Raw genomic sequence first — 26,406 nt, forward strand, 5'->3', positions numbered from 1 at the left:
GAGACCCGCCCCGCCCTGGGACCTGCCCCGCACGTTTTGCAGACCCGCCCCGCACGTTTTGCAGGCCCACCTGGGCTCCAAACAACGGCTTTTGCATGTGGGTGGCCTGACCTATGGCAGCTTGACCAGATAAACTGCGGTTCTAGTCGGACTGCTCCAGGGCCGCTCAGACAGGAGGAGGAAACTGCAGTTTTTGCTGTAATTCCTGCTGAGTGGCCTCAGGCAGTAGCTGACCTACACTCCATTGGAGACCCAGAAACGAGGGCATCTAGTGGTCGGTGTGAGATGACACCAGATTTCAACCACTCGCATAAGGGACACATTCGGGAGGCAGACTCAGTGAGCGCCAAAGCCTTGCTGCACCAAGACCCGGCCCATAAACGTGTCTCCTGCACAGCAACTCTTCCTTTATAGACACAGAGGGTCCGCACGGCCAATTGGCCTGGAGGACAATTCCTCCCAGCGACACCAACAACAATCAAGACTTAACTATACAAAGGAGGACCAAGATGGAGGCATAGGGCGGAAGCCTGATTGTTGCCTACCACAACAATTTTGAGTCTACCACGGGAGAGCAGAGCAGACACCATCCAGAACCACCGGAGGGCTGGCTGAGCAGATGCTCTACAACTAGAATAAAAGAGAGGGGTACGCGGGATGATGCTGATGCCGGTGACCCAAAGACCACACTTTAAAAACTACGGCTCAGGCGACACAATGGCAGCCTGGAACGTGCTCGGCGCAGTTCCCCCGGCAGTCTCTGGCTGAGGGGACGGCTCCACCCGCTGCCGAGCACGGATAGACGAGCCCCTGGGAGACATGGGGTGGGAGACTCCACACTTGCTGACCTCCGAGTCCTTCAAGAATCTCAACGCCCCGGAAGCGGCCAGGTGCGCATGCTCGGCGATCAGCCACCACTGCAGACCCAAGGGCCGACGCAGCCACCCCGGACCAGCCCACCGCCGCACACCGGGCACACTGGAGCTTCGCCAAGCCCGCTGCCCAACGAGTTCTGCTGCAGCTGCCCTGGAGCTCTGAGAAAATGGCCGAAGGAATTGCTGAGATAGAATTGACCAACAGGAATTGAGATCAAGAAGACGAAACCCCGCTGGGTCCCGGATCCGGGTTAAGCCGCGCGCCCCTGAGTCCAGGTGAGGCTGAGAACTGGGTCAGGGTGAGGCTGGGTCCTGGGTCCGGGCGAGGGCACATGCCCCTGGATCCGGGTAAGGCCGCACGCCCCTGGGTCTGGGTGAGGCTGGGTCCCGGGTCGGGTGGGGCCGCCCCCCTGGGTCCGGGTGAGGCTATGCGCCCCTAGGTCCAGGTGAGGCTGGTACCTGGGTCCGGGTGGGGCCGTGCGCCCCTGGACCCGGGTGAGGCCACGCGCCCCTGGGTCGGGAGAGGCCACGCGCCCCTGGGTCCGGGTGAAGCTGTATCCCGGGTCTGGGTGAGGCCATATGCCCCTGGATCCGGGAGAGGCTGGGTCCCGGGTCCGGGTGAGGCCTCGCGCACTTGGGTCCGGGTGAGGCCACGTGACCCTGGGTCTGGGAGAGGCCACGCGCCCCGGGGTCCGGGCGAGGCCGTGTGCCCCTGGATCCGGGTGAGGCTGGGTCCCGGACCCGGGAGAGGCCACACACCCCTGGGTCCAGGTGAGGCCATGCGCCCCTGGGTCCGGGTGAAGCTGAATCCTGGGTCTGGGCGAGGCCGTGTGCCCCTGGATCTGGGTGAGGCTGGGTCCCGGGTCCGGGTGAGGCCGTGTGCCCCTGGATCCAGGTGAGGCCACGTGACCCTGGGTCTGGGAGAGGCCACGCGCCCCGGGGTCCGGGTGAGGCCACGCGCCCCTGGGTGCGGGAGAAGCTAGATCCCGGGTCCGGGCGAGGCCGTGTGCCCCTGGATCCGGGTGAGGCTGGGTCCCGGGCCCGGGAGAGGCCGCGCGCCCCTGGGTCCGGGTGAGGCCATGCACCCCTGAGTCCAGGTGAAGCTGGATCCTGGGTCTGGGCGAGGCCATGTGCCCCTGGATCCAGGGGAGGCTGGGTCCCGGGTCCGGGTGAGGCCATGGACCCCTGGAACTGGGTGAGGCCACGCGACCCTGGGTCTGGGAGAGGCCACGCGCCCCTGGGTCCGGGTGAGGCCACGCGCCCCTGGTCCGGGGGAAGCTAGATCCCGGGTCCGGGTGAGGCCGGGTGCCCCTGGATCTGGGTGAGGCTGGGTCCCAGGCCCGGGTGAGGCCATGTGCCCCTGGGTCCAGGTGAGGCCACGCGCCACGGGGTCCGGGTGAAGCTGGATCCCGGGTCCGGGTGAGGCCGTGTGCCCCTGGATCCGGGTGAGGCTGGGTCCCGGGTCCGGGTGAGGCCGTGGGCCCCTGGATCCGGGTGAGGCCACGCGACCCTGGGTCTGGGAGAGGCCACGCGCCCCTGGTCCGGGGAAAGCTAGACCCGGGTCCGGGTGAGGCCGTGTGCCCCTGGATACAGGTGAGGCTGGGTCCCGGGTCTGGGGGAAGCCACGCGCCCCTGGGTCTGGGTGAGACCACGTGCCCCTGGATTCGGATGAAGCCATGCCCCTGGGTCCGGCCGAGACCCAACCAGAGGGAATCGAGCCTGCATTACCACCATTTGTCCACCATCCAGAGCTGAGGGGTCAGTGCCGACATGTACACATAAGGAACTGGTGGACATTGATATTGGGTCTCAAAAGAACTGTTGGTCCAGAAAGAAACTCACTACAGACTGATTCATTTGCCTGTCAGCATAACTATTATTGCTCGTCTCACATTCAGTTCATATAAGTATATCTCTGGTGACACATGATCTTGCTCATCTAGGGGAAATGATGAACAACATAGACTGATGAACAAGAACAGAACCAGAAACAAGGAGGCATCTATCGGACTGTCGGGCCTCAGAGGGAGGATAGGGGAGGGTGGGGGGAGGGGCGAGAGATCAACCAAAGGACTTGTGTGCATGCATATGAGCCTAACCAATGGTTAAGTTCAACAGGGGGTTGGGGCATCCGTGGGGAGGGGTGTGGGATGGGAATGGGGGGATGAGGACAAATATGTGACACCTTAATCAATAAAGAAATTTAAAAAAAAGAAATTAAAAAAAAAAGAACAAAATTACAAAAATTAAAAAAAAAATGATCAAACTGCTTTAAATGGAAATTAAATGGCCCTCAGCACCAGATGACAGAAACCCATCTCCCTGGCCCCATCCTCTCACGTGGACTTCCCACCTCCCAGGCTGTCTCCGGACTCCACAGCCTTGGCACAGAGGCTGGCTCAGAGGATGTGCTGACAGGGCGGGCAGAGCAACAAACTTGCCCAAGGGCCTAACTGGCTGCACTTTGTCCCCCAAAACAAAGGAGCAGGACTGACTCTGAGCAATGAATTGAGTCCCAAGCAAAGCCTCCAACTGGAGGTGGTCCAAGACAGAGGTGGTCCAGGACAGAGGTGGTTTAGGACAGAGGTGGTCCAGGACAGGGGTGGTCCAGGACAGGGGTGGTCCAGGACAGGGGTGGTCCAGGACAGGGGTGGTCCAAGACAGAGGTGGTCCAGGACAGAGGTGGTCTAGGGCAGAGGTGGTCCAGGACAGAGGTGGTCTAGGACAGAGGTGGTCTAGGACAGAGGTGGTCCAGGACAGGGTGGTCCAGGACAGGGGTGGTCCAGGACAGAGGTGGTCTAGGGCAGGGGTGGTCCAGGACAGGGGTGGTCCAGGACAGGGTGGTCAGGACAGGGTGGTCCAGGACAGGGGTGGTCTAGGACAGAGGTGGTCTAGGACAGAGGTGGTCCAGGACAGGGTGGTCCAGGACAGGGGTGGTCCAGGACAGAGGTGGTCTAGGGCAGAGGTGGTCCAGGACAGAGGTGGTCCAGGACAGAGGTGGTCTAGGGCAGGGGTGGTCCAGGACAGGGGTGGTCCAGGGCAGAGGTGGTCCAGGACAGAGGTGGTCCAGGACAGGGTGGTCCAAGACAGGGTGGTCCAGGACAGGGTGGTCCAGGACAGAGGTGGTCTAGGGCAGGGGTGGTCCAGGACAGGGGTGGTCCATTGCAGGGGTGGTCCAGGACAGGGTGGTCCAGGACAGAGGTGGTCCAGGGCAGAGGTGGTCCAGGACAGAGGTGGTCCAGGACAGAGGTGGTCTAGGGCAGGGGTGATCCAGGACAGAGGTGGTCCAGGACAGAGGTGGTCCAGGACAGGGTGGTCCAGGACAGGGGTGGTCCAGGACAGAGGTGGTCCAGGACAGAGGTGGTCCAGGACAGAGGTGGTCTAGGGCAGGGGTGATCCAGGACAGAGGTGGTCCAGGGCAGGGGTGGTCCAGGGCAGAGGTGGTCCAGGACAGGGGTGGTCCAGGACAGGGGTGGTCCAGGACAGAGGTGGTCCAGGGCAGAGGTGGTCCAGGACAGGGGTGGTCTAGGACAGGGGTGGTCTAGGACAGAGGTGGTCCAGGACAGGGTGGTCCAGGACAGGGTGGTCCAGGACAGGGGTGGTCCAGGACAGAGGTGGTCCAGGACAGGGTGGTCCAGGACAGGGTGGTCCAGGACAGAGGTGGTCCAGGACAGAGGTGGTCCAGGGCAGGGGTGGTCCAGGACAGGGGTGGTCCAGGACAGGGTGGTCCAAGACAGGGGTGGTCCAGGGCAGAGGTGGTTCAGGACAGGGTGGTCCAGGACAGAGGTGGTCCAGGACAGGGGTGGTCCAGGGCAGATGTGGTCCAGGACAGAGGTGGTCCAGGACAGGGGTGGTCCAGGGCAGGGGTGGTCCAGGACAGGGGTGGTCCAGGGCAGAGGTGGTCCAGGACAGGGGTGGTCCAGGGCAGAGGTGGTCCAGGACAGGGGTGGTCCAGGGCAGGGGTGGTCCAGGACAGGGGTGGTCCAGGGCAGGGGTGGTCCAGGACAGGGGTGGTCCAGGGCAGAGAAGATGAGAGCGATGCAGAGAGGAGCCAGGATCTGTTAAACTGGCCACACGACCACCACCTGTGACACCACGCAAGCCACCTGTCAGTAACTCCTGATGCCCTGTCAGGCCGCTGCCGGCTCTGACTCCGCAGCAGGCCCAACGGTGGGCCTCTCCGAGGAGAGCTCCTTCGGCTCTGCCGGGTCCTTGATGGGTCGCAGTCAGGGAACAGGTGGCTGTTAGGGGCAGATGCTGCACATTGAGGGTCACTGGTGCCGAGGGGCAGGGCGTGCAGGGGTGAAGGGGAGCTGAGAGCAGCCGGGAGGTTGTGAGGGCCAGGCTGCTACTCAGAGCACAAGAGCCCGTCATTTTAAAATCCCGGGTGGTGAGTGAGGTCCTTTGTGGCCGCCTGCATGGCCTGGCCTCGGAGCTCAGTTACAGACGCGCTCCTTCCGGACGGTCACACGTGGCACCCGCCGGGGGTGGTCCCACGGCTCCAGCGGAAACTCTAACATGGAGGCTGTGCTTGGGTTTTGGTGGTGGGAGCTGGGGAAGGGGTGGTGACTGGCCCAGAGAAGGCAGGGACAGAGGGCCCGGCGGGAGCTGAGCCAGAGGCCCGGGAACAGAAGCCCCCGGAAACCGCAGCCGCTTTCAGGGGCCAAGGAGAAACGCCCACAGGCCCGCAAATCACCAGGCCGGGACTGCGAGGCTGAGCCACAGCGTGCGTACCGTGTCCACCCCGCCAAGGCTAGGCGCTGCCCTCCCACTGCCTCCGCCTCCCATGCCCCATCCCCCACCCTCCCATGGCCCCGACCTCCCATGGCCCCCGACCCTCCCATCACCCCGACCTCCTGTGACTCCCCCACTCTCCCATGGCCCCGACCTCCCATGGCCCCCCACCCTCACATCGCCCCGACCTCCCATGGCCCCCCACCCTCCCATGGCCCCGACCTCCCATCGCCCCGACCTCCCATGGCCCCCCGACCCTCCCATCGCCCCGACCTCCCATGGCCCCCCGACCCTCCCATCGCCCCGACCCTCCCATCGCCCCGACCCTCCCATCGCCCCGACCCTCCCATCGCCCCCCGACCCTCCCATCACCCCGACCTCCTGTGACCCCCCCACCCTCCCATGGCCCCCCGACCCTCCCATCACCCCGACCTCCTGTGACTCCCCCACTCTCCCATCGCCCCGACCTCCCATGGCCCCCCACCCTCCCATCGCCCCGACCTCCTGTGCCCCCCGACCCTCCCATCGCCCCGACCTCCCATGGCCCCCCGACCCTCCCATCGCCCCGACCTCCCAAGCACCACAGGAAGGCACAGGCGGCTTTCTGTTCAGTCTTTATTTACAGCGAAGTACAGAGCATGTGGCCATTCCTGTGACTGCGAACAATCGAGAGCCGGTTAGCAGGCAGAGGGGAGAGCAGGCGTCCCAAAGAAAAAGGCCCAAGTCCCTGCCCAGCTGGGCTCCGCCACCGAAGAGCAGCGAGGAGGCTGCGCCACACCTGCCACCTGCCACCTGCGAGGGAGGCAGGGCAGAGAGAGCAAAGGACTCTGAGCTCCACTCAGCCCAGCGACGCCCTCCCTTGTCCCACTCCACCCTGAGAACGGGGTAAAGGGCAGAACCTGTCCCCCCACCCCCCACCCCCGCCAACCCAGCACTCAGGTGACCCTCAACCAGCTGGGCTCCAGCCCCTCCCCCTCCCCACCTGCCTGCAGCCTGACCCAGTGGCCTGAGACTGCTGACCCACTGGCACCCAGTCAAGTGTCCAGTTGAGCCCAGGAGACAGGAAGCCAGTGGCCAGGCAGCCAGGAGCGGAGCGGAGGGGCACTGCAGGGACGGTCCTAAAGGGGGCGCTGGAGACCCTCCGTCCCCGCCCCGGCCTCCCTGAGCTCCTGTGGTCTCCCAGGCCACGCAACCCACTCCCAGCAGGACACCGAGGTCAGCACCTGCGCTTCCTCACCCCTCCCCACCTCTGCTCCCGCTGCTCGGGCTGACCACGGACGAGGCCGTAGCAGCTCCGGGAGCCTGAGGGGGTGCGGGGCCAGGCCTTCCCGCGGACGGCCGAGGCTTCACGCCAGTTTCCCGCGCCCTGGTCTGCGGACAATGCGTGGGAGGACGTGCAGAGGGAGAAGCAAGCACCGTGGGGCTCTGAAGCCAGACTCCCGTGGGCATGACCAGCACCACCCACTGCTCGCGGCTGCCAGCCCGGAGGGCAGATACCAGGTGACGTGGTCGTGGCCTCATGACTCTCCAGGGCGATCCGAGACCCCGCGGCTCTCGGATGCCAGTCCAGGATTCGTCCTACAGAAGCTCAAGTTCAGCCTCAGCGGCTAAACGCTGGGCTCGGCAGGGCTCCCCCTTTCCTGGCCCAGGGCACAGGGCTCCCAGAACCGGGCCATCCTCAGCACCGCCAGCGAGTGGCCCAGCGCCCCCCGCGGGGCCACTGAGAACTGGAGCTGGTTTCACCGGGAGGCAGGGCAGCCTTGGCGCTGCTTCCCAGCCTGGACCGGGCCGCTCGGCCACAGCGGCTTGGCCCCACACCACGGGTGGACGAGGAGGCCGCTACGTAGTCAAGGCTGAGATGAGAAAGCCCACCTCCCGAGGCAGGGGGACCACAGCCAAGGCACTAAATGGTTTGGCACCTGGGAGCTTCAAGTAAATGTGAGGGTGCTACCCGCTGACGGACAGGCCACGGCTCCCGCACGGGGGCGGGCCGCCTAGAGAACACAGGCCCCCGCGGCAGGAGGACCGAACCCAGGCCTGCCCGCCACCCTTCACCTCAGAGCCGGGCAAGGCAGGACGGGAAGGTGATGAACACTGATTCTGACACCACCCAGCACCTCTGCCTGGAGCCCTCGGAGCCCGTGCCCCACCGGGCGGCTGTGGGGTCAGGAGCACCCTCCGGGCCTGTGACACGTCTCCCCCGGTCTCAGGGGCGGCAAAGCTCTGTTGGGGATTAGGTTTCAAACAGCAAAACAGAGTCAAACCGAGTCCACAAAAGGGGGGTCAACATGAATGGTGCTCGAGGGCACATGGCAGATGTACCTGAATGGCTCCCATGGGCTTCGGCAGCATCGGGAAGGGAAGGGCAGGGCTCCCCAAAAACACTCAGGCAGGGCAGCCGCCGTGGAGGGGCAAGCTGAGGGTGTGGCAACTGAGAAAGGAAGGATCTGTCTCTCGGGCAGTTACAGGCTGGGGCGCGGACTCTAATCAGACCTCAAATTGTTCCCCCCACTTCTCGCACCCCCTCCAGCCAGACTCCAAGAATCTGCTTCTTCCAAAGCTACTCATTTTCGCCAAGAGGAAGCCCCCGGGGAAGATGGAATTCTCCACCCCAAGCCTTTCATCCCAAGACTCCAGCTTAGGACCTAAATACCATTTCCGTCTCCCCTCCACGCCCGGCGCTGCCATACCCGAAAGGCAGCCTATCTGTGATGCCGCCAGCGATGACGCTGCTTAAGGTGCGTGCCACCCCATCTCCCTGCAAACCCCGCATCTCCGGGACAGAGCTACTGTGCCCTGCGCGGGCAGAGCTCTGTTGCCACCCTGCAAGGGGCTGCCAGCTGGCCTTCTGCCAGCAGAAGTCTCTTCAGCACCCCGACTGCAAGGGACCGCTGTGCGCTCCTGGGAAAAGCCTGGGGAGTCTGGTCCGTGACGCCCTGGGAGCCAGATCCCTGCAAGGGACGAGGGACAGGCAGCTCTGGCGTTGGAGACCGAGTCACGGGGAGTGAGGGAGTCGTCACGCCGCCACCCGAGCAGCCAGGGGTGGGCGTAGGGTGGGCCGTTGGGACGACGCAGAAGACGCGCTCTCTCCAAAGGGCCCTTCCCTGAGTTTGATTTTCCGGGTGAGGTCTTGCCTAATTTCAACTTAAAAGAAAAAAAAAGTCTCTCATCGCCATGTCAGTAAGCTGCAGCTCCAAGCAGTGCGTTCGGCAGGCGCTCAGCGTGGGTCCACGAGCCCCCCTGCTCCCACCTCACAGGTGCCAGCCCGCCCGCCTGGACGCCGGGGCCACCTGGCCTCGGGGAAGCTCCAGCTCCATCCCCACACGTCTACGCGGGCCCTCCTGCAAGACACTTAGCAGCAAACAGCTTTACAGTATTTTGTACATTTACACAAAAATAGATCCTTTTATATACGTGTGTGTATTTGTAACTGGTACAGGTTGGCATGATTAGGCATCACCAGTAGTAGTTGGCACAGTTCGTCGTGTAAGCTCAGGGTCAAGTTCCATTCAAGATCAAAGGCATTTCTTTTCCGTGTTGTTTCTTAAATAAGCAGAGTCATAGGAAACCGTATGTGCAGACGGCCACGCCCCTGCCGCCATCTGTCCGGGAGCGGGGCAGGGTCCGGGGCGCGGGTCAGTGCGGCCGGCTGCTGGACTCGGAGGCCTGCCTCTTGCGTGCGGGCGTGTAGCCGTTGAGATAGCCGTTGGTCTGCCGCTTGGACAGCCCTCCGTTGAGAATGTCCTGGATGTGCTGCACGATGAGGTTGATGGCCACTGGGGGGCGGAGACGGGCAGCTGTTAGGGATGCGCCCAGGGTGGAGGGAACAGCCTCCCCAAGCCCCGGGCTGGGCTGATGTGACCCCCTGGAGGGTTCCCACAGGAAGAAGGGCCGTGCCCGGGGCCCAGGAAGCCCTGAGTAACCAACCGGGCTTCTTCCGGGATGGTCAGTCCCGGCGGCAGGAGAGCCATCAGCCCAACCCTGTCTGCGGGGCGAGGCCTGGCCTTCTCCATGGCACCACCTGGCTGTGACCGTCCTGGGAAACCTCCCACCGCCCCGTCCCAAACCCAGGGACCCACGGAAGGCCCTCTCCTCCAAAGATGATCCAACACAGGGCTCTCTTTTCAACCATTAGAAACAAATTATGCAAATGATTAACTTCAAAAACAGAAGCACCAAGTGCTTTCTGGGGTGACACGCAAAGAACACGTCTTCCGGGCGCCGTCCCGGTCGTGCCAACTCAGCCGCGCCCTGGGGACCCAGACAAACCCCGGTGGCGGGCCACCGACAACCGTCACTGTCGTGAAAAAGACAGGCTGAGGACGCCAGGAGGTAGACAGCGAAAGTCTCAGCAAAAGAATTAAATGTTTTAAATGGAGAAAATCTGAAACAAATTATAAGAGAAGGAGAGGACAGGGTTTCTCCACGCCTGATTTCGGCCAGGGAATAACAGTCCACGTGTGTGCCCACATTCACACGTGTGTAACACAGGGCCGGTGCCCACAGCCGCCGGCCGGGCAGGGGGGCATTCCTTTCCGGGGTCCGCCACCCTGCAGGGCCTTGTTTGGTCGCCACGCCCCGCCCCAAAGCACGACACCCCACGAGGACTCACCCAGATTGTCTACACCTCTAGGAATGATCACGTCCGCGTATTTCTTTGTCTGCGGAAGAAGATATTCACAACGCACTAAGAGGGGTTCAGAGAGAAACCGGCCCGAGCCGCCCTGGGGGAACGTGGGGCCGGGGCGGCCTTCTCTCCACCTAGCCCAGAGGGCAGTGGCGTCAGGCCTCGAACACAATGTTTTTTACCCGCTTTATCTAAATTATAACAAATCAGCCGGCCGGTAGCTCATTTGGTTGTGTATTCACTCTCTGGTCAGGGCACATACAAGAATCAACCAATGAATGCATAAGTAAGTGGAACAACAAATCCTTCTATCTCTCTCCCTCCTCCCCTTTCCTCTCTCTCTAAAATCAATCTATTAATCAATCCCAATCAATCAGCTTTTCCTCAAATTCACATTTCAATGTCCCACGTGGTTTCAGTTTACAACCTGCAGGGAGAACGTGGGCTTAGAAACCAAATCTGTAATTGCTTCTTCGCCCCCAAGAGAAGTGTGACTCAGTGACACCCCAACTTCAGGGGAGCAGTCCGCCTGGAACTTCGCAGCCCAGCAGCGCGAGGCGAACCCAGAAAAGGCCTCTGAGTAGAGGTCACGGGCCCTGTCATTGCACTTACTTTAAAGATACGTTTTTATTGATTTCAGAGAGGAAGGGAGAGTCAAAAACATTAATAATGAGAGTCATTGATCGGCTGCCTCCTACATGCCCCACACTGGGGATGGAGCCCACAACCTGAGCATGTGCCCCAACCGGCAATCAAACCGTGACCTCCTGGTTCATAGGTCAACACTCAACCCCTGAGCCACACTGGCTGGGCTACACTTTTTATTAAAAGGGTACAATTAGCACAAAATCCTTTTTTTATTTAACTTACTGAGATTTTGTGGCCCATTTTCCAAAGAACTGTGTCTGGGTGTATAACCAAGGTTTAGGGTGAGACCACATAAACATGAGCATCTCTAAACTGGAACGGTGAAAATACAACCTGGCCTGACTCGGGCAGACAATCGGGTCTGAGCTCCGGGCTAACCCGGGAGCGACCGGATCGCCCTGGGCACGCAGTGGCTGGACCGTGGGAACCAGCAGCAACAACCCGAAAATGTTTGTGCCAAATTCTGAGCTCATGACTAACTCAGTCAGTTGGCAGAAAATGGCAGTTAACTCTAATTCATGTCCAAGAGTAAATTTAGTTTGCTCTCTGATTACGTGAACAAGAGCACAAGTCCTCAGACAGAGGGACGGACGGACGGATAGAATTTCACGGCCGCTCGGCCCTCTTCCCAGAAACCTAACCCTGAAACCCAATCCTCAAGGTTACGCCTGCTGACTCAGAGCCGGCCTAACCCTGATCGGAAACAAAGTCAAGTCCATCTGACGCAAGACCTGCTCCTAACAGACCGGGAGGAACAAAGGCAGCTGAGAAGCTTGTCTCTCCAGGAAGGGAGCCAGAACCGGGTCCTCACTCTGTACCTCTTCTCAGCCCTCCCAGCCCCCAGCCCCCAGGGTACCACCCAGACCAGGCCGAGCCCCACCCGCTCCCTCCTCAGAGCTGAATCATAAACCCTTGCGGAGCTAGACCAGGGCTTGGCCAGCCTGGAGGAGACACAGGGAGTCCCCTTCCTCAGGCAGGGCACCCGGTCCCTGGTGGCACTCAGAGTCTCCCCAAGAAGCCGAGGACGCCCCCTGCCCTGACCTTCCTGCTCAGAAGGCCTCCTCGCTGCCAGGCTGCCGGGGCTGTGCCAGTGCGGGGACGCCCCCCAGCACCACTCCCTTCCCGACGGGGCTGGGCTGCAGTGATGGAGGAGGGTCAGAGGGGAGACCCTGCAGCGGAGCCCGCCCCGCACACACTCCACCCACCAGGGACCTTTCCCAGGTGCCCACGGCCGAGGCCGAGGCTGCCCAGAGCTGTGACGCGCCTTCAAGGAAGCGCTCACACAGGAGCCTGGCCACGAGACGCAGACCTTCCGGGGACTGAGCGGCACGACCCTAAGGCCCCGACGAGGAGACCGACTGGAGGACTGGGGTCGGGGCGGCAAAGCGCCAGAGGCCGCCCTTCCGGGGCCTCCGCAGAGGGTGATGCTCAGAGGAAGCTGCGAGCCGGGCGCTGCCTCAGCCCACACCCCGTGTCTGATTACCCCTCACAGCCCAGATTCAACAAAACGAACCAGGAACACAACTCACCGGCAAGCAGAACTCCTCGAAGGCGGGCTTGACGAAGGTGATGTACTGGGACAAGATCTGCTCCAGGTCCCGCCCCCGCTCGCTGATGTCTCTTAGCACTGTAAGAGAAGGGGGAGCGCGAGTGGGAAACGGCGCCAGAGCCGACCCGTCTCCAGGCCTCTGGGTGGGCCACATGCTGGGACCTGAGCCGTGACCAAGAGCAGGTGAGCAGCGGCTTCGGGAAGACGAGTCCCATGTCTACGCCTGCTGCAGTCAAATTTGGCGACGGCTCGAGGCTCTGAGCCACGGCTGCACGGCTTCTGGTTCAAGCAGCATTTGACCTAATAAACTGCAGCGTGACAGCCAAAGAGCAGGCCGTCCTGGGAGCTCACAAGAGGAGGTACCCTGGCCCACAAGGTGGTGGGCTTCCTGGCGGAGGGCACACTGCCCACCTGCCTGCCTCCTGTCCCTGCACCTGTGTGCCGTCAGCGACCCTCGGCTGATGTGCCCACCTGGTCTCGCCGGGCTCACAGCCCCTCCCCCGTCCAGGCCCTGCAGAGGGGAGCAGGCAGGGCCCTCTGGGGCGGCCTTTCCCACTCAGTCACGCACAGAGGTTTGCAAACAGACAACTCAGTGAGAAAGGAGGAAACCACGGTGCAGGGAACAATGGGTTAACCCTGGGAAGCAGCCCAGACTCACCCAAACTCACCGCGTCCCACTTCCTCCTGGGCAGGGTGACGCAGGGGCATTCTACACCTTTTTAACAGACTCCTTTGTCCAAAACGGAGAGGGTCTGCCCGACTAAGGGACTGGGCCACGGCTCTGCCACAGAGCACGGGCCGCCCCAAGCCTGTTTCCCCAAACTCGGCGGTGAGCTGAGAGGTGAGTCTGTCCGTCAAAACAGTCCCCGCCCCCCCGCCCGCCCCCCGCCCGCCCCGCCCTGGCCGCTGGCTCGGTTGGTTGGGGCGTGTTCCCGTGCACGAAGGGCCACAGGGCTGATCCCGGTCAGGGCACATTCGGGAGGCAGTGATCGCTGTTTCTCTCTCACATGGATGTTTCTCTCTCTCTTCCTCCCCCTTCCTCTCGCTCTAAAATCAATTGAAAAAACAAACAAAACAAAAATAACAGCCTCTCCCTACAGATGTCACTTTGAATCTTGGTGCACGAGCTGTGAAATCTCTCCCCCGACCCCAAAATGGCACCGAATCCATCCCCAACCACGGTCGCCCACCCACCCCCAGCCACGGTCGCCCACCCACCCCCAACCACGGTCGCCCATTCACCCCCAGCCAGCTCTCAGGGCACAGGCTCGGGTGTGGGATGAAGCCGCTGTAAACGAACACAGAGAATGCTTGTGAGCGATTTCTGGAAAGTCACATCTGAACAATCCTGTTTGCACTCACCTATGCACATGGACACGCATGATCGGGAGGGGCAGGGAAGCGGGAGGGGGGGGTCATGGCAGTGACCTAGGCTGGCGGGGGCCAGTGTCCAGGACCACAGTCCAGAGCAGGTGCCACTGCTACGCCCCGACTTCCTCCAGCTCCTCCGAGGTAAGCCCAGGGAATAAGCGGTGGGTTGGCCCCTAACCTCCCTACCCAGTCCTCCCTACCCAGTCCTCCCTAACCAGTCCTCCCTAACAAGTCCTCCCTAACAAGTCCTGCTTTACCAGTCCTCCCTAACCGGCCAGACCTGACTGTCCTCCCAGACCAGAGAAGCTGTCCCGGGAAATGGCCTGTCCCCCGGGGCATTCCGACAGGCTCTGCAGGTGGGGACTCGGCCAAGACACACAGCAGCGTGGCCACCAATCCTCCAGACCAATCCTCCAGACGTCCCCAGATAAAGGCCACACCAAAGAGGAAGCCAGAGCCTAAGGCTATCGGAGCTGGGACAAAGCCAACGCCACCTGGCAGCATTACTCACAGCCTTGCAAGAGCCCGAGGCGGTTTCACAAGACGAGCTTTTCACACAGCTGACCGTGTTCCTGCACAGGAGTCCGTCCTCGCCCTGCCCGTGTGCACATGCACACACACGCACACGCACACGCGCTCACATCCTCAGCCCAGGCCTGCAGCCCCGTACCCCGCACACCTGACAGCCCCTCCCGTCACCTGCTGGAGGGGGAACAGGCAGGGCAAGCAGGTGGCCACCTGCATCTGCTCCCGAGCCCAGAAGTCGCTGGCCCCCACCGAGGCGGCCTCTGCTCTCAGCCACTCCCCGCCTCTGAACCCGCTCCCTTCCCTAACGACGGTGACAGGCCTTCCTCACGGCTGTCACGGAGGGACACGCTGGGCCGCACACAGCACGGGTGCAGAGCCTGAGGGAGCTTCAGGACCGAGCGGGCACCGTGAACTGAGGGGAGCGGCCAGACCAGCCGAGAGCCGGAGCCTGCATAGCAGCTGGGAAGTGGGGCGGGTGCGGTGCACGAAGGGACAGCAGGACACACACAGCACATATATGCACACATACATCACACACACACACACACACACACACACACACATACACACAGACAAGAGGAAAGGAAGACCTCTGTGGTTTCTACCCCGGACGCTGGGCCCACTGAACATCTAAAGGCCCGTCCGCTCGCCTCCTCTCCCGGGTGCCTCCAGGGCACAGTCTCCTTGTACGGGACGGGCCCTCCCTGCTCCTCGTTGTTGGGACACAGCAAGTCGAGGGCTGAGTCCGGACAAGCTCTTGGTGCAAAGTGGAAGACTCAAAGCCGGCTCCTGGCCAGCACTGTGACCCGCACAACTGTGCCAGGACAGGCCAGGCGGGGGTGGGTCAGGGCAGGACAGCGCACGTCCACCCACATTCCCGCCGCGGCCCTTCCAAAGCCACTGTGTCCCTTCCGCTCAGCCAAAGCCGGACACCACTCAGCGGACCCGTGAGAAAGATAATTCCTCGGTGGCTGAGTCACTTCACCTTCAGTGCTGCCCGGGGTCCCACGTGGGCTCTTCCCGGTGGCGCTGGGGGAGTGACCGGAGGTCCGGGGGAAGGAGGCGCCCTCGGAAGACGTCTCTCCGGGACTGCATGACGCAGAACAGGCGCCCCGCCCACTCGAGGAGTGACACACACACAGGTAAGCCACGGAGCTCACTCAGTCTGCAGGAATGTCCCGTGCCCTGCAGCTGCTCCTGACCGCCCCTTCCCGGGCAGCCCTGCCCCCAGAGCACCTGCCAGGCTGCCCTCTGTCCCACGTGCACAGAGAATGAGCTGAGCAACAGCGCGCCGGGGAAGTCCCACGGGTGCACCAGGGAAGTGACTCGCCAGGGGGCGGCACGAGGCGGCAGACCCTTCCCGGGGAGACAGGGAAGGTGGGGCTGCAGAGCTAAGCCCTCGAAACCCCAGGGGCCGCCTCCCCACTGCCCCGTTTTCCACAGAACGGCCAGGACCAGCGAGGGACTTCCCGTTCGATCTCCACCGCCCGCTCACACTCTCGTCTGATCTCACCGACTCCTGAGCCAGTCCCCGCAGGAGGACGTCTCCCCCTCAGGCAAAGCGGGTTTCAGGTCACACACCGACAGTGACTGACTGATGCCCCGCGCTCACATCCCCTGCATCACCTCCAGGTCACAAGCACCCAGGAGGACCAACCATCAGGTGATCGGTAGGAAAATGGGGTCTGAAGAGGTGAAAGCAGTTTGCCTGAGGTCACCCAGCGACTGTAGTAAAAGGGGAAACCAGGACTCGGGTCAGTCCACGTGGCTGTCCTTCCTCGTGCTGCCCACTGCCTTCCTGTGTGCGAGCTAACGTGGCCCCGCAGACCACCCAGGCGGCAGACCACCCAGGTGGCCGGGTGTGACTTAAGGACAAGCCAGGCCCGGAGGCAGGTGCATGCTGTCACAAAAGGCCACGGACTCCTACCTGGCCAGTCTCAACCCTCAAACCCAGATGTGTCCCCTACCCCTAAAGAGATCCACCAACATCTCAGAACCAGCTGGAGCCCTGCTTTTTCCGTCAGAGCTCTGCCCCCCGCCCCACGCGCCCCGGCCCCCGGAGCAGAAGGCGGCCCCGCCGGCCGTGTGGATCCCGCTACCACTTGGGCGGCAGGACCCTGGGCTCGCTCTCCACGCGCGGCTGGTCCGTGTGCAGCTCTGGCGATCAGACCTCAGAAATGAATCCGCTGCCAACGTCTCACACCGGGCACACTTCCCAGATGCCGAGGCGGAGGCTCTGGCTGGCACTCGGCAGATCCAACCGCCACTGGCTGCTCGGTGCCGAGCGGCTGACCCTGTCATTTCCTGTCTCCACGAGGCCTGAGTCAGCCTGCATTCCCTCCTCTGCCGGCCCTCTCCTCTCTCCCCAGCTCCCCCCCGCCCCGCCCCGCCCCCACCGTGACGATGACAGCGCGCCTGTCGCCGGATCAGTGACATAGCCCGCCAACAGCCCGTGCGTCTTCACGTGTGTGCGTGTGCCTCTGTGGGGGCCCCACACCACCCACCACAGCCGAGCCCCAGCCCCTCCTCCACGCAGCCTCCCGCGCTCTCTGCCCGACGCCCCAGAGCGCTCAGTGATCACAGGCCACAGGCCACTCGGGAAGGCTCGCAGCGGGGACAACCGGCTTTGTCTGAAGCCGCTGGACAGTGACGGGACCAGAGAGCTTTCTGGAAACCAAGGGGCCAGAGAAGCAGGCTGCGGAGGAGGCACCCGGCGCTGCCCGCAGGGTCCCGCCCAGCTGTCCTACCCTCAGCTCCGTCTCGACCGAGGTGCCGTGGGAACCTCACAAAGAGCTGAGCTTCCGATCAGATGTTTCTCCGGAGAAACCGGGATGTAAACCTCCTCGTTCATCCCCGTGAGCTCACAGCCTTTCGCTACAGTGACTCGTCCCTTCTCAGATGTCACCCAGCGTTCGGGCAGCGCGCACGCACCTCTGCGGGAGAGCCGGGTGTCCGCGTCCGTGTCTACGAAGAGCTTCATCTGGAACAGGTCGCGCACCTCCTGGGAGTAGAAGGCCAGGATGCCTTCGAAGAGCACCACGTCGGCGGGGTAGACGGTCACCGTCTCCTCCTTCCTGCACGCGCAGAGCGGGTGGGCTGAGCAGAGCGGGCGGGCTGAGCGGCCGGGCCCGAGGCGGGACTCCCAGGGACCAGAGCTAGAGCCTCGGCGGGAGCCTGGGATCCTCCCGCAGACTTAGCAGGGACCCAGCAAAGGCGGTGACAGCGGGACAGAGGCTCCTCTGACCGACCTGCGCTTTCACTCAGGCAGAAACCCTGCTGTGGGCGGAGAAGGGAGCCGGACAGGAGCAGGGGGGCTGCAGGAACGCGCTCGGCCTGCCTCCCTGAGGCCTCAGAGGCCTGGCTCTCAGTTTCCTCCAACAACTGCCCCTTCCCCAGGCCGGGAAGGAAGGAGGGGGGGCCCAGGGAGGGAGGGCAGGAAGACAGCTCCAGCGACTCCTCGGGGACCATCCCCTTCGGTAACGGTGACGGACGTGTCCCAGCTGCTCCCAGAAGCGCCAGTGACCCCCGACCCCGCTCATCAGGGCGCTCGCAGGCTGCTGTCACTGCCTCCCCGACAGGTGGCCGTGGGCACGGCAGGAGGACAGGGCCGGGGCCCCAGGCGCAGAGGACACCCAGGCGCCGCTCACTCACCGGGAATGGGAGACAAAGTCGTACACGGGAATCTGCACGGTTTTCCCCTCGGTGATCTCCTTGAGAGTTTTGAAGATGAGTTCATTGTCAAAGGCATCTGAAGGAGATCAGACGGTTAATGTCCTTCATCTTAAGTGACTTCTCCTGCCCCCGGGCACAGGCAGCCCTCCAAACCCGCGAGCTCCGCGTCTCAGCACGCGGCTGAGCTCTGAGAGGTGGGTTTTCCCTCTGCGTGGCAGCCGGGGCCTGTCAGCCCGGAGCGCTCCCCGGGGCCAGGAACGCCCCAGGACGGGGAGCGGCAGCATGGGGCCCACAGCTCCGATCCTAACGATGCACCCCCGCCGAAGGGGCAGTGTGCGAACCTGAACTTGGGGAAGCCAGCCCCAATGAAGTTGAACCTACAGGCTTTGTTTAAAATGGGCCAGAAAACCAGGCAAAAGTTCAGGCAGCCACCCTGGACCCCCATCTTCCTCCTGCCAATCAGGGAGCTTAACCCCCAGGCGTGCCGCGCAGTGCGGGTGCTGACAGTGAGGCGAGGACACAGGACAGCGTGCCGGTCTCGCCTGGGTCTGGCTCACCCACACAGAATCGCCCTCGTTCCGGACAGATGCCACCAGAATCAGGGAGCCATGCACTGCAGGCTGAGAAGCGCCCCCGAACCCTGCAAGGCACCCAGCAGCCTCCGTCTCCGGCAGGAAACAGGGAGGTCCATCCTAGCGTCACCCCTTCACTCCCCACTCACCCGGGTGATCGAAGTTGAACTGGCCCTTCAGGGCCTTGGCCTTCTGCTCGGAGGTGAGGACGCGGTAGAAGCTGTCCTGGCTCAGGATGACCACCTGCCTGTGGTGGTAGTCCACCTCGTTCTGCCCCAGCAGCTGCACGATCTTCGCACACACAGAGGACTGGAGGGGAGAGGAGCACAGAGTGAGGGGCGCACAGAGTGAGGGGCGCACAGCCTCTGCAGGCAGGGCTTCGGGAGGAAGACTGGGGTCCAGTTGCAGTGGGGGGACAGGAGGGGGGGACAGTCATTTCTGCCTCCCCTCCACATGGCCTTTCCCAAAGCCAATGCAAGTCTCCACCAGTCCTTTCTCCCCGGCCGGTGCTCTCATGTAGACACAAAGCGGGCAGCCGAGTGGAAAGCAAGCCCAGGGGTGGCGTGCTGATGGGCCAGACGCTCCCGGTCATGAAGGGGCCGATGGGCGCCCAGGGGACAGCGCTCAGCCCCCACCCCCATCTCTATAGCAACAGAATCGGCACCCACGGCGCAGGGCCAAGGCCGTGGCTGTGGCCCCGGCTCTGCAGTCCCTTCGGCTCCAGTCCGCAGCCTCGGGCCCATCACCCTCACAGTAAGCCGGCGGCCTGCTCAGGCCTGTGGAGCCGGCGACCTGGGACTCGGACGTCACCAATACCCACAGCAACTTCGGGAAGCCACCCCAAATGAAGTCGAACCTACAGGCTTTGTTTAAAATGGGCCAGAAAAACTAGAGCCTGTTGACTTGGGGCAGCAGGCACCCAGACTCTTACATGCTTCTCTCCCCTGCTGTCACGTTTGCATTTTCACAGAATAGGGGGGGGGGGGGGAGGGGGTACGCGCCAGGCTCCGCCCTGCCCCCCCACGCCTCCTTCACTTTCCCTATGTGCCCTCCTCAAAGGGATGAAATGGCGCTTCGAGGGTCCTGTTCCCTTAAGGGAAATAATTCATTCATTAAGACTCGGGTTTAAGCAGGCAATTACAAGCTTACAGGATGCTAAAAAGGAGAGAGCAAGCAACTTCCAGGGTGGGCCAAGCAAGACTGAAAATAATTACAGTCACAAGACAAACACCAGATGGTCCCGCTGACATGAGCCGTCTGGAGCAGTCAGGGCCACAGAGGGGAAACGCCGAGCCGAGGGTGCCGGCCTGGGATGGGGTAAGGGGGAGATGTTTAGTGGGTACAGTTTCAGTTTTACGTGGCCAAGTTCAGGGGATCCGTTGCTCAACAATGTGAACGCACCTAACGCTACTGAAATGTACACTGAATGAAGGAAACGTGTTAGGTACTAGGACCCAGTGCATGAATCTTCCCTCAGCCCAGCCTGCGCCCTCTCACAGTCCGGGAGTCCTCAAGGGATGTCCTACTGAGGCTTAGGACCGCTCCTCTGTGGGAGGCAGTCAGGCAGGCGATCAGGGGACGGCCTGGCCCCCATCACCATGCTGCCGCCAAAGCCCCGCCTCCCTCTGCAGGAGGCGACCAGAGAGGATGATCAGGGGACCGCCCCCTCTCGCCCCTCCGCCAGCGTATCCCCCGCCCCATCGCCGTTCCCTCCCTCTGCCCGCTGGCACACGCCTTGGCTGGCCTGGTGCCACCTGCTTGCTGGCCCCGCCCCCTGCCGACTGGTCGTTCCGCTGTTCGGTCGATTTGCATATTATGCTTTTATTATGTAGGATATTTTGCCACAATGAAAAATAATGATTATTATTATGATAAGAGTCCACACTGAACAGGCAGCTTCTTCCTTGTGCTAAGGATTGGGCTCAACATTTTATAATGATCTTGTTTACTTATTACCACCTTCTGGGACGGAGAGGATTATTACACCCATTCCTCTGATGGTGAAGACTGAGGTGGAGAGAGGTTAAGTGACTTGCCCAAGGCAAGTGCAGAGGAGCCAGGGTTCCGACCCAAGCAGCCAGATCCATAAGCCAGCTTGCGGGTGCCCTGCCCTTCCAGTGGGAGTGGAGGTGTTCTGCATATCCGTTTTGCATCTCTGTATGCAGCGCAATGGTGTATCCAGAACACATTCTGCCCCTGCCCCTCTGACATGCTATCTAAAGGGGCAAGTTGGGGGGAAGGGGTGATAAGCCAGCTAGCACCTTGGGCCGCGGTCCAAATACAAAGTTAAGACCAGGTCGATGTGAGGTCACCTTTAGGAAAAGAACAATCATATGAAAGAATCCCTGAAGGTGATTTGCAGTTTCTTCATTTGTATGGCACTTGGAAGACCCGATCTCATTTAATTCCACCACCACAAGATGCTATTAGGCAATTTTTTTCCTAGTGAGGAAACAAACTGAGAGCGTCAATCAAGTTCAATGACTTAAGGTCCCACAGCTGAACCTCAAACCACAGTCTAACTCCAAACACACCCTACTTCCCACTGTTCCAGAACCGAAGCCCCGATATTCCCCATCAATTGGTTCCATGTCTAGAGAACAGGGATGGGGGAAGGAGACAGGGAGGGGATTAGAAATAGGGTGCTGCCCTGTCCTTCATTAAAGTCCACATGTGTGGGAAATTTCACCGTTTCATACGACTAAAGGCAGGCAGGTGATCTGTGCATCAAAAAGCTAAAAGAAAAAAATAGCACACGCACACCTGTTCAAGGTGTCTGAAACCTGAGTCTGGATGATGTTCAAAGAACCCAGCTGTGAGCAGCCGGGAACTATGGGCCCAAAGAAGCCTTCGCAATTCAGAGACTGAGCCGCCGGTGCCCATGCCTGTGCCCAAACATGCTGAGCAGTGGGCTGGAGCCCTTCCGAGCAGACTTCCCATCCGGGAACCCCCGAGCGGTCAGCGGACCGTCCACGGCCCTCCAGCCGCAGTTCCCAGCAGGACAGCTGTGGGTCCGCACAGGTTCCCAGGCTGCGGAGGAAGTGTTTCTCAAAAATGATGCTCCCCTAGGAGGTTGCTCCGACCGCCAACACCGTCCACTGGTCCTAGAGTGCTCCAGGGTCTCATCCTAAGACCCGCTGCCCATCCCAAGGCGGCTGAAGGAATAAAGCAAAGCACACACAACGCAGGCGCGCTCCGCGGCCGCTCGCTGACCCTCCACTCCAGCCCCCGGGCTGCGTCCTGACCGAGCCCAGCTGGACAGCGGGAGGGCGTGGCTCAGCCCGGAGGGCTCACCCCTACTGCTGCTGCCCGACGTTTCAGAATCCCACCGAGTGGCCCGTCCCGCTCCGAGTGAGCTGCTTCCGAGTCAGAGGGGAGAAAAGCACAGCCCAGGCCTTAAAACAGCAGCTCCCGGCGAGGCATCGACTCCCTCCCCCTCAGGGTGGGCGGTGGGCGCCGGTTCAGAATGGGTGGGTAGGCACTCCACACCGCCCAGCGCTAACGGTGTGGAAGGCCAGGTGTTCCGGGCAGGAAGACTCCCCGCCGTCCCACCTCTGCCTCTGCACAATGACTCTCGACAGTTTCTCTTGCCCCATCACTGTCGTTAAGAAACAGGCCACTGACTACGTGGTGTCCAGCATGGCCCCAGACACGACAGCACTCGCCCGAGGGCAGGGCGCTCCCCACGCAGTTCCAACTACAGGCACAAGCACCAGCCATTGGCCCTGGGTGCCCAAGACGGAACAAAGCTCCAACCGCAGAGTCGATTCCCTGTCAAACCAGCTGACTGAGCAGCGATGGGAGGTGCCACACACTGCTTCCTGGGAACATCCTGGCATCCAGTCTTGGGGTCCCGAATGGCCCCAGAAACCATGCATTGCTGAGTGCATGCTCCTAGCTACAATACAACGGCCATACCACACACACACACACACACACACACGCAGATGAATGAATGGCCAAACAGCAGCCTAAGGTCAATCCAGGCACCTGCAGCTCCTGCAGCACAGGGACCAGTCAGGACTCAGCTTTATTCCCAGAGCCTGGCGGGGTTTGGCACCCAGGGGCTCACTCCAACATCAACTCCAGCAGCCCTCTTTTCTTCTCCAGAATTTCAAAAAGTGCAGTTTGCCCTCCTCATTCTTAGCATCAGCCTTGAGTCCGTCCTAAAGTATGTAACAGCTTGGGCAGAGCCAGCGAGCTGTGCACCCAAAGCTCAGTGCCTGGATGGTGGCGGGACACGTGACTGCACTCCCCAAGCTCCCTTGCAGCTTTATGTGCCCGTGCCAAGCTCTGGCCAATCAGATAAGCAGACGTGTGAAGTGGCAGCTTCCGGAATTTGCTTAAAGATGAAGGGTACCCCTCTTGATTCTCCTTCCTGTTAGCTGGAATGAAGACTTGATGGCCGGAGCTCAAGCAGCCACCTTGCAGCACCAGTACCATACTAACGAAGGGTAGTGAGGCAGCAAGATAAAGGAGCCCCAGACTCAAATGATCATAGGACTGAGAGGAACAAAGAATGAGACAAATTGTCTTGTTTAAACCCTGTTATTTGAGGGTTTCTGTCCCTTTGGACCGAAATGATCCTAAAACTGATGTCGACACCCACATAACCAGTATACCTCACTGTAACGTGCTCCTGAAAGCTTGGGGTAACCGTCATGCCCTGGGCCAAGAGGCTGCCTTATTCATCGCAGGTGCCGCAACCATCTCACCAGCCAAGTCGTTCCAGGTGAGCTGTAAAAGGTAGGGATGAGGGGCAATGGCTCTGGAACGGGGCACCTCTCTGCCACCTGCCAGACCACATGTATCCACCATGACATGTCAGAACAGAGTCACTTTTTCCCACCTCTCAGCACCCTGTTGTGCTGCAGGCCAAGCTCCCCACAGAGGAAAAGGGGAAGCCCAGATACTATAAAAAACTAGGTGAAAACCTCCCCCAACAGAAGCTCTTCCTTCCCGATCCCTGTGCTGGTGCCATGTTAGGGCGTCCGGCCTAGACAACGCCAGCGATCCGACTTCACGAGAAAAATGCTGGTCGATCCACAGTCAGTGACATAAACACGCTCCCAGGACTTCTCCGTGAGCTGCCAACCTCATCGAGCTCTAGTCCCAGGAGCAGACGCCCACTTCCGGTTCCTACAATTACGTGTTTGGCTCTGTCCCCTCAGTCACGAAGTTCACCGGGGTCAGTCAGCTGAGTGGCAGTGAGCAGCTGACACGCAGAACAAGCAAATGGGGACTTCACACACACCCGACTTTAATCCTCACACCAACTCTGGGAGGTGGTTCTGATGATGCCCACTTTGTGCCGCAGGACACGGGGCACAGACAGGTAGATCGCGTGATCTGCCCCAAATCCCTCAGCCAGAAAGCCGCTGAGCGGCTTCAAATGCGTCACATTCTTAACCACACCCTGACTCGCCACGCTGCCCTGGGGACAGGCACCTCTTCTCTTCCTGTGCCACAGGGAAACCCAGATATTATAAAGAGTGCCACCCATGGTACACAGGAGCTGCAGGCGCAGGCGTGGCCCGGGGCCCCGCAGAGCACGGGCTGGCCTAGACGTTCATTCTCTGGTAGACGCTTCACCAGGGACAGAGCAGGCAGCCAGGTCACTTCTGACCCTCCAACGGGTTCTTCGGTAGGAAATGGCCGCTGAGACCATGGGGACAGGTGACCCGTGCAGCTGCTGGGAGCAGAAATGAGCAAGAAAACCTCGCCCTGGAACCCACACACTGGTCCTGGCCGGCCAGGCAGCAACCGGAGAGAAGCCCTTTCAGAAAGCCGGCACGGCGTCCCTACCCTCTGACACCGACAACTGACAGCGACGCCGACGAAGGTTACAGACGATGAGTCAGTGTGGAAGCAGAAGGCCCGGCTCCAACACTGGCTGCCACCCTCCAACAGACGCGGGCCATGCGGCAGGAGCTGGAGGCAGCGTCCAAGATGAAAATCGCTGTAGTTCTTACTCCTCCTGGGAAGCCGAGCTCAAGGCACGTCCGCAGCCTGGCCGACAGCTGACAGCTACACCACGCCACGCAGCACAGGGCAGGACTGCTGGTGCTGGAGGTGACGGGCTTACAGCCGGATTAACATCAGTCCATCCGTGCAAAACGCTGATGTCCGCCTCCTGGCGCTGGTTCTGAGCCTGAGTGCGGAATCTGTGGGTGCTTCTCTATGTTCCTCAGAGGACAGACATGGAAGGCGCACACACGCACCCACACACACGCACTCACACGTGCTCTCTGACCGCACCAGGCGGATGGCGGCTGTGCTGCACTTGCTGCTGGGAGGCCCTCTCTCACCGCCTCGTGGGTGATGAGGGGGTCTATTTCCTTCCCCTTCACGGGAGGGTCAGGAGGCAGGCTGACGGTCGGGCCCAGAAAACGGAGTCCTTTGTCCCAGGAAGAGACCACGTGGCCGCGGCACACCAAAAGCCACCCACCTGCCTCAGCCGCGCTCCCTGAGCAAGGACAGCGTGTCTATTACAGGAAGGATGGCCACGACCACAGGCCTCCTGGGGAGGCAGAAGGAAGCAGGCTTCCCTGTTTAAAACGGAAAGGATGAAGGAGAGCACGGAGCCGCTGGGCCCTCTGCTCGGCCTCCCCACGCTGAGGGCCACCACGGTGGCCACTGAGTGTGGCCTGGGCAGCTCAGCAGGGCTTTGCTCGAACGCAGACTGAGTCACACCGCCTGTCCAGCGATCCTTAACCAGGCTGTGCGAGCCGGACGCCTGACGACCTGGTTATGAAGAGGTTTTATTATTTCCTCCCAGGTCTCCCCAGCACCGTCCAACTGCAGAGCAGTGGGGGAGGGAACCGACCGAGAGCTGCACTGAGCACACACTTCCCTTCTGCTGCCCTTGAAAACGCAAATTACCACTCACCCTCCCGGCCTCTGTGAAAGGGCCTCGGCTCCTCCATCAGCAGACTCAGTTTCCTCGAGTTGCTCCCTCCCCGTCATTCACCAGCGCTCCCTAAGCCCCAAACTCCCCTGAGATAAAAAAATAAAATAAACAAAAGCAACATAGACCATCTTCCTCTAGAGCCGTGGTTGGCAAACTGCGGCTCGCGAGCCACATGCGGCTCTTTGGCCCCTTGAGTGTGGCTCTTCCACAAAATACCACGGCCTGGGCGAGTCTATTTTGAAGAAGTGGCGTTAGAAGAAGTTTAAGTTTAAAAAATTTGGCTCTCAAAAGAGATTTCCATCGTTGTGCTGTTGATATTTGGCTCTGCTGACTAATGAGTTTGCCGACCACTGCTCTAGAGGGGCTGGCGAATTCCGCACTGAATGTCCTCCTGTGAGGAGGGCCCACCTGCTGTTGGAAGGCAGGACTTCCCGGAAACTTCCTGTGCACGTAGTGAGTGTCTCTGGCTACCTCGGGGAACGGAGCAGCACCCAGGAGTACAGGCTGAACTTCTGTTTTGGACCCACACCAATGTGTGCAGCTGGTGCGACAAAACACAAGTGCAACTCCGAGCGGGGAGGCGGGAGGGACGACAGCCTTTTCCAGAAACGAAGCTGGAGCAACTGGCCATCCAGGGGCCAGGAAGTGAGCGTGAGCTAAACCTCCCACCTTCCAGGGAAATCAACTCCAAACAGAACATGGGCTGATGTAAAGCACAAAACCTTTTAAGAGAAAACATCGAAGAAGGTCGCCAGGATCTAGTGTTTGGCGCCGATTTTTGTAGCGCTGACACCAAAGGCACAGTCCACGGGGAAGTGGAGACACTGCACTTCATCAAAAGTACAACCCAGTGGCGCGCTCTCCACGGGGAGCAGGCATCACCCCAGGGACTGCTGCTCCACAATATGTGAAGAATTTCA

General features: G+C 61.1%; 1 protein-coding gene across 1 annotated transcript in view; it reads right to left on the reverse strand.

Moving 5' to 3' along the window:
• Nucleotides 1-9,009: 9,009 nt before the first annotated feature.
• The window catches only part of UCK2 (uridine-cytidine kinase 2), a 50,966-nt gene continuing 33,569 nt past the window's right edge, over nt 9,010-26,406 (reverse strand). The window contains exons 2-7 of the mRNA XM_079760750.1: nt 18,726-18,885; nt 17,984-18,080; nt 17,264-17,406; nt 12,414-12,511; nt 10,222-10,270; nt 9,010-9,385 (exon numbers count right to left, since the gene is read on the reverse strand). Of these exons, the coding sequence (XP_079616876.1) occupies nt 9,246-9,385; nt 10,222-10,270; nt 12,414-12,511; nt 17,264-17,406; nt 17,984-18,080; nt 18,726-18,885 (687 nt within the window). The 3' untranslated portion in view covers nt 9,010-9,245. The remainder of the gene's footprint in view (nt 9,386-10,221; nt 10,271-12,413; nt 12,512-17,263; nt 17,407-17,983; nt 18,081-18,725; nt 18,886-26,406) is intronic.

Source organism: Cnephaeus nilssonii, assembly GCF_951640355.1.
Source record: "Cnephaeus nilssonii genome assembly, chromosome: 21".
Taxonomy (NCBI): domain Eukaryota; kingdom Metazoa; phylum Chordata; class Mammalia; order Chiroptera; family Vespertilionidae; genus Cnephaeus; species Cnephaeus nilssonii.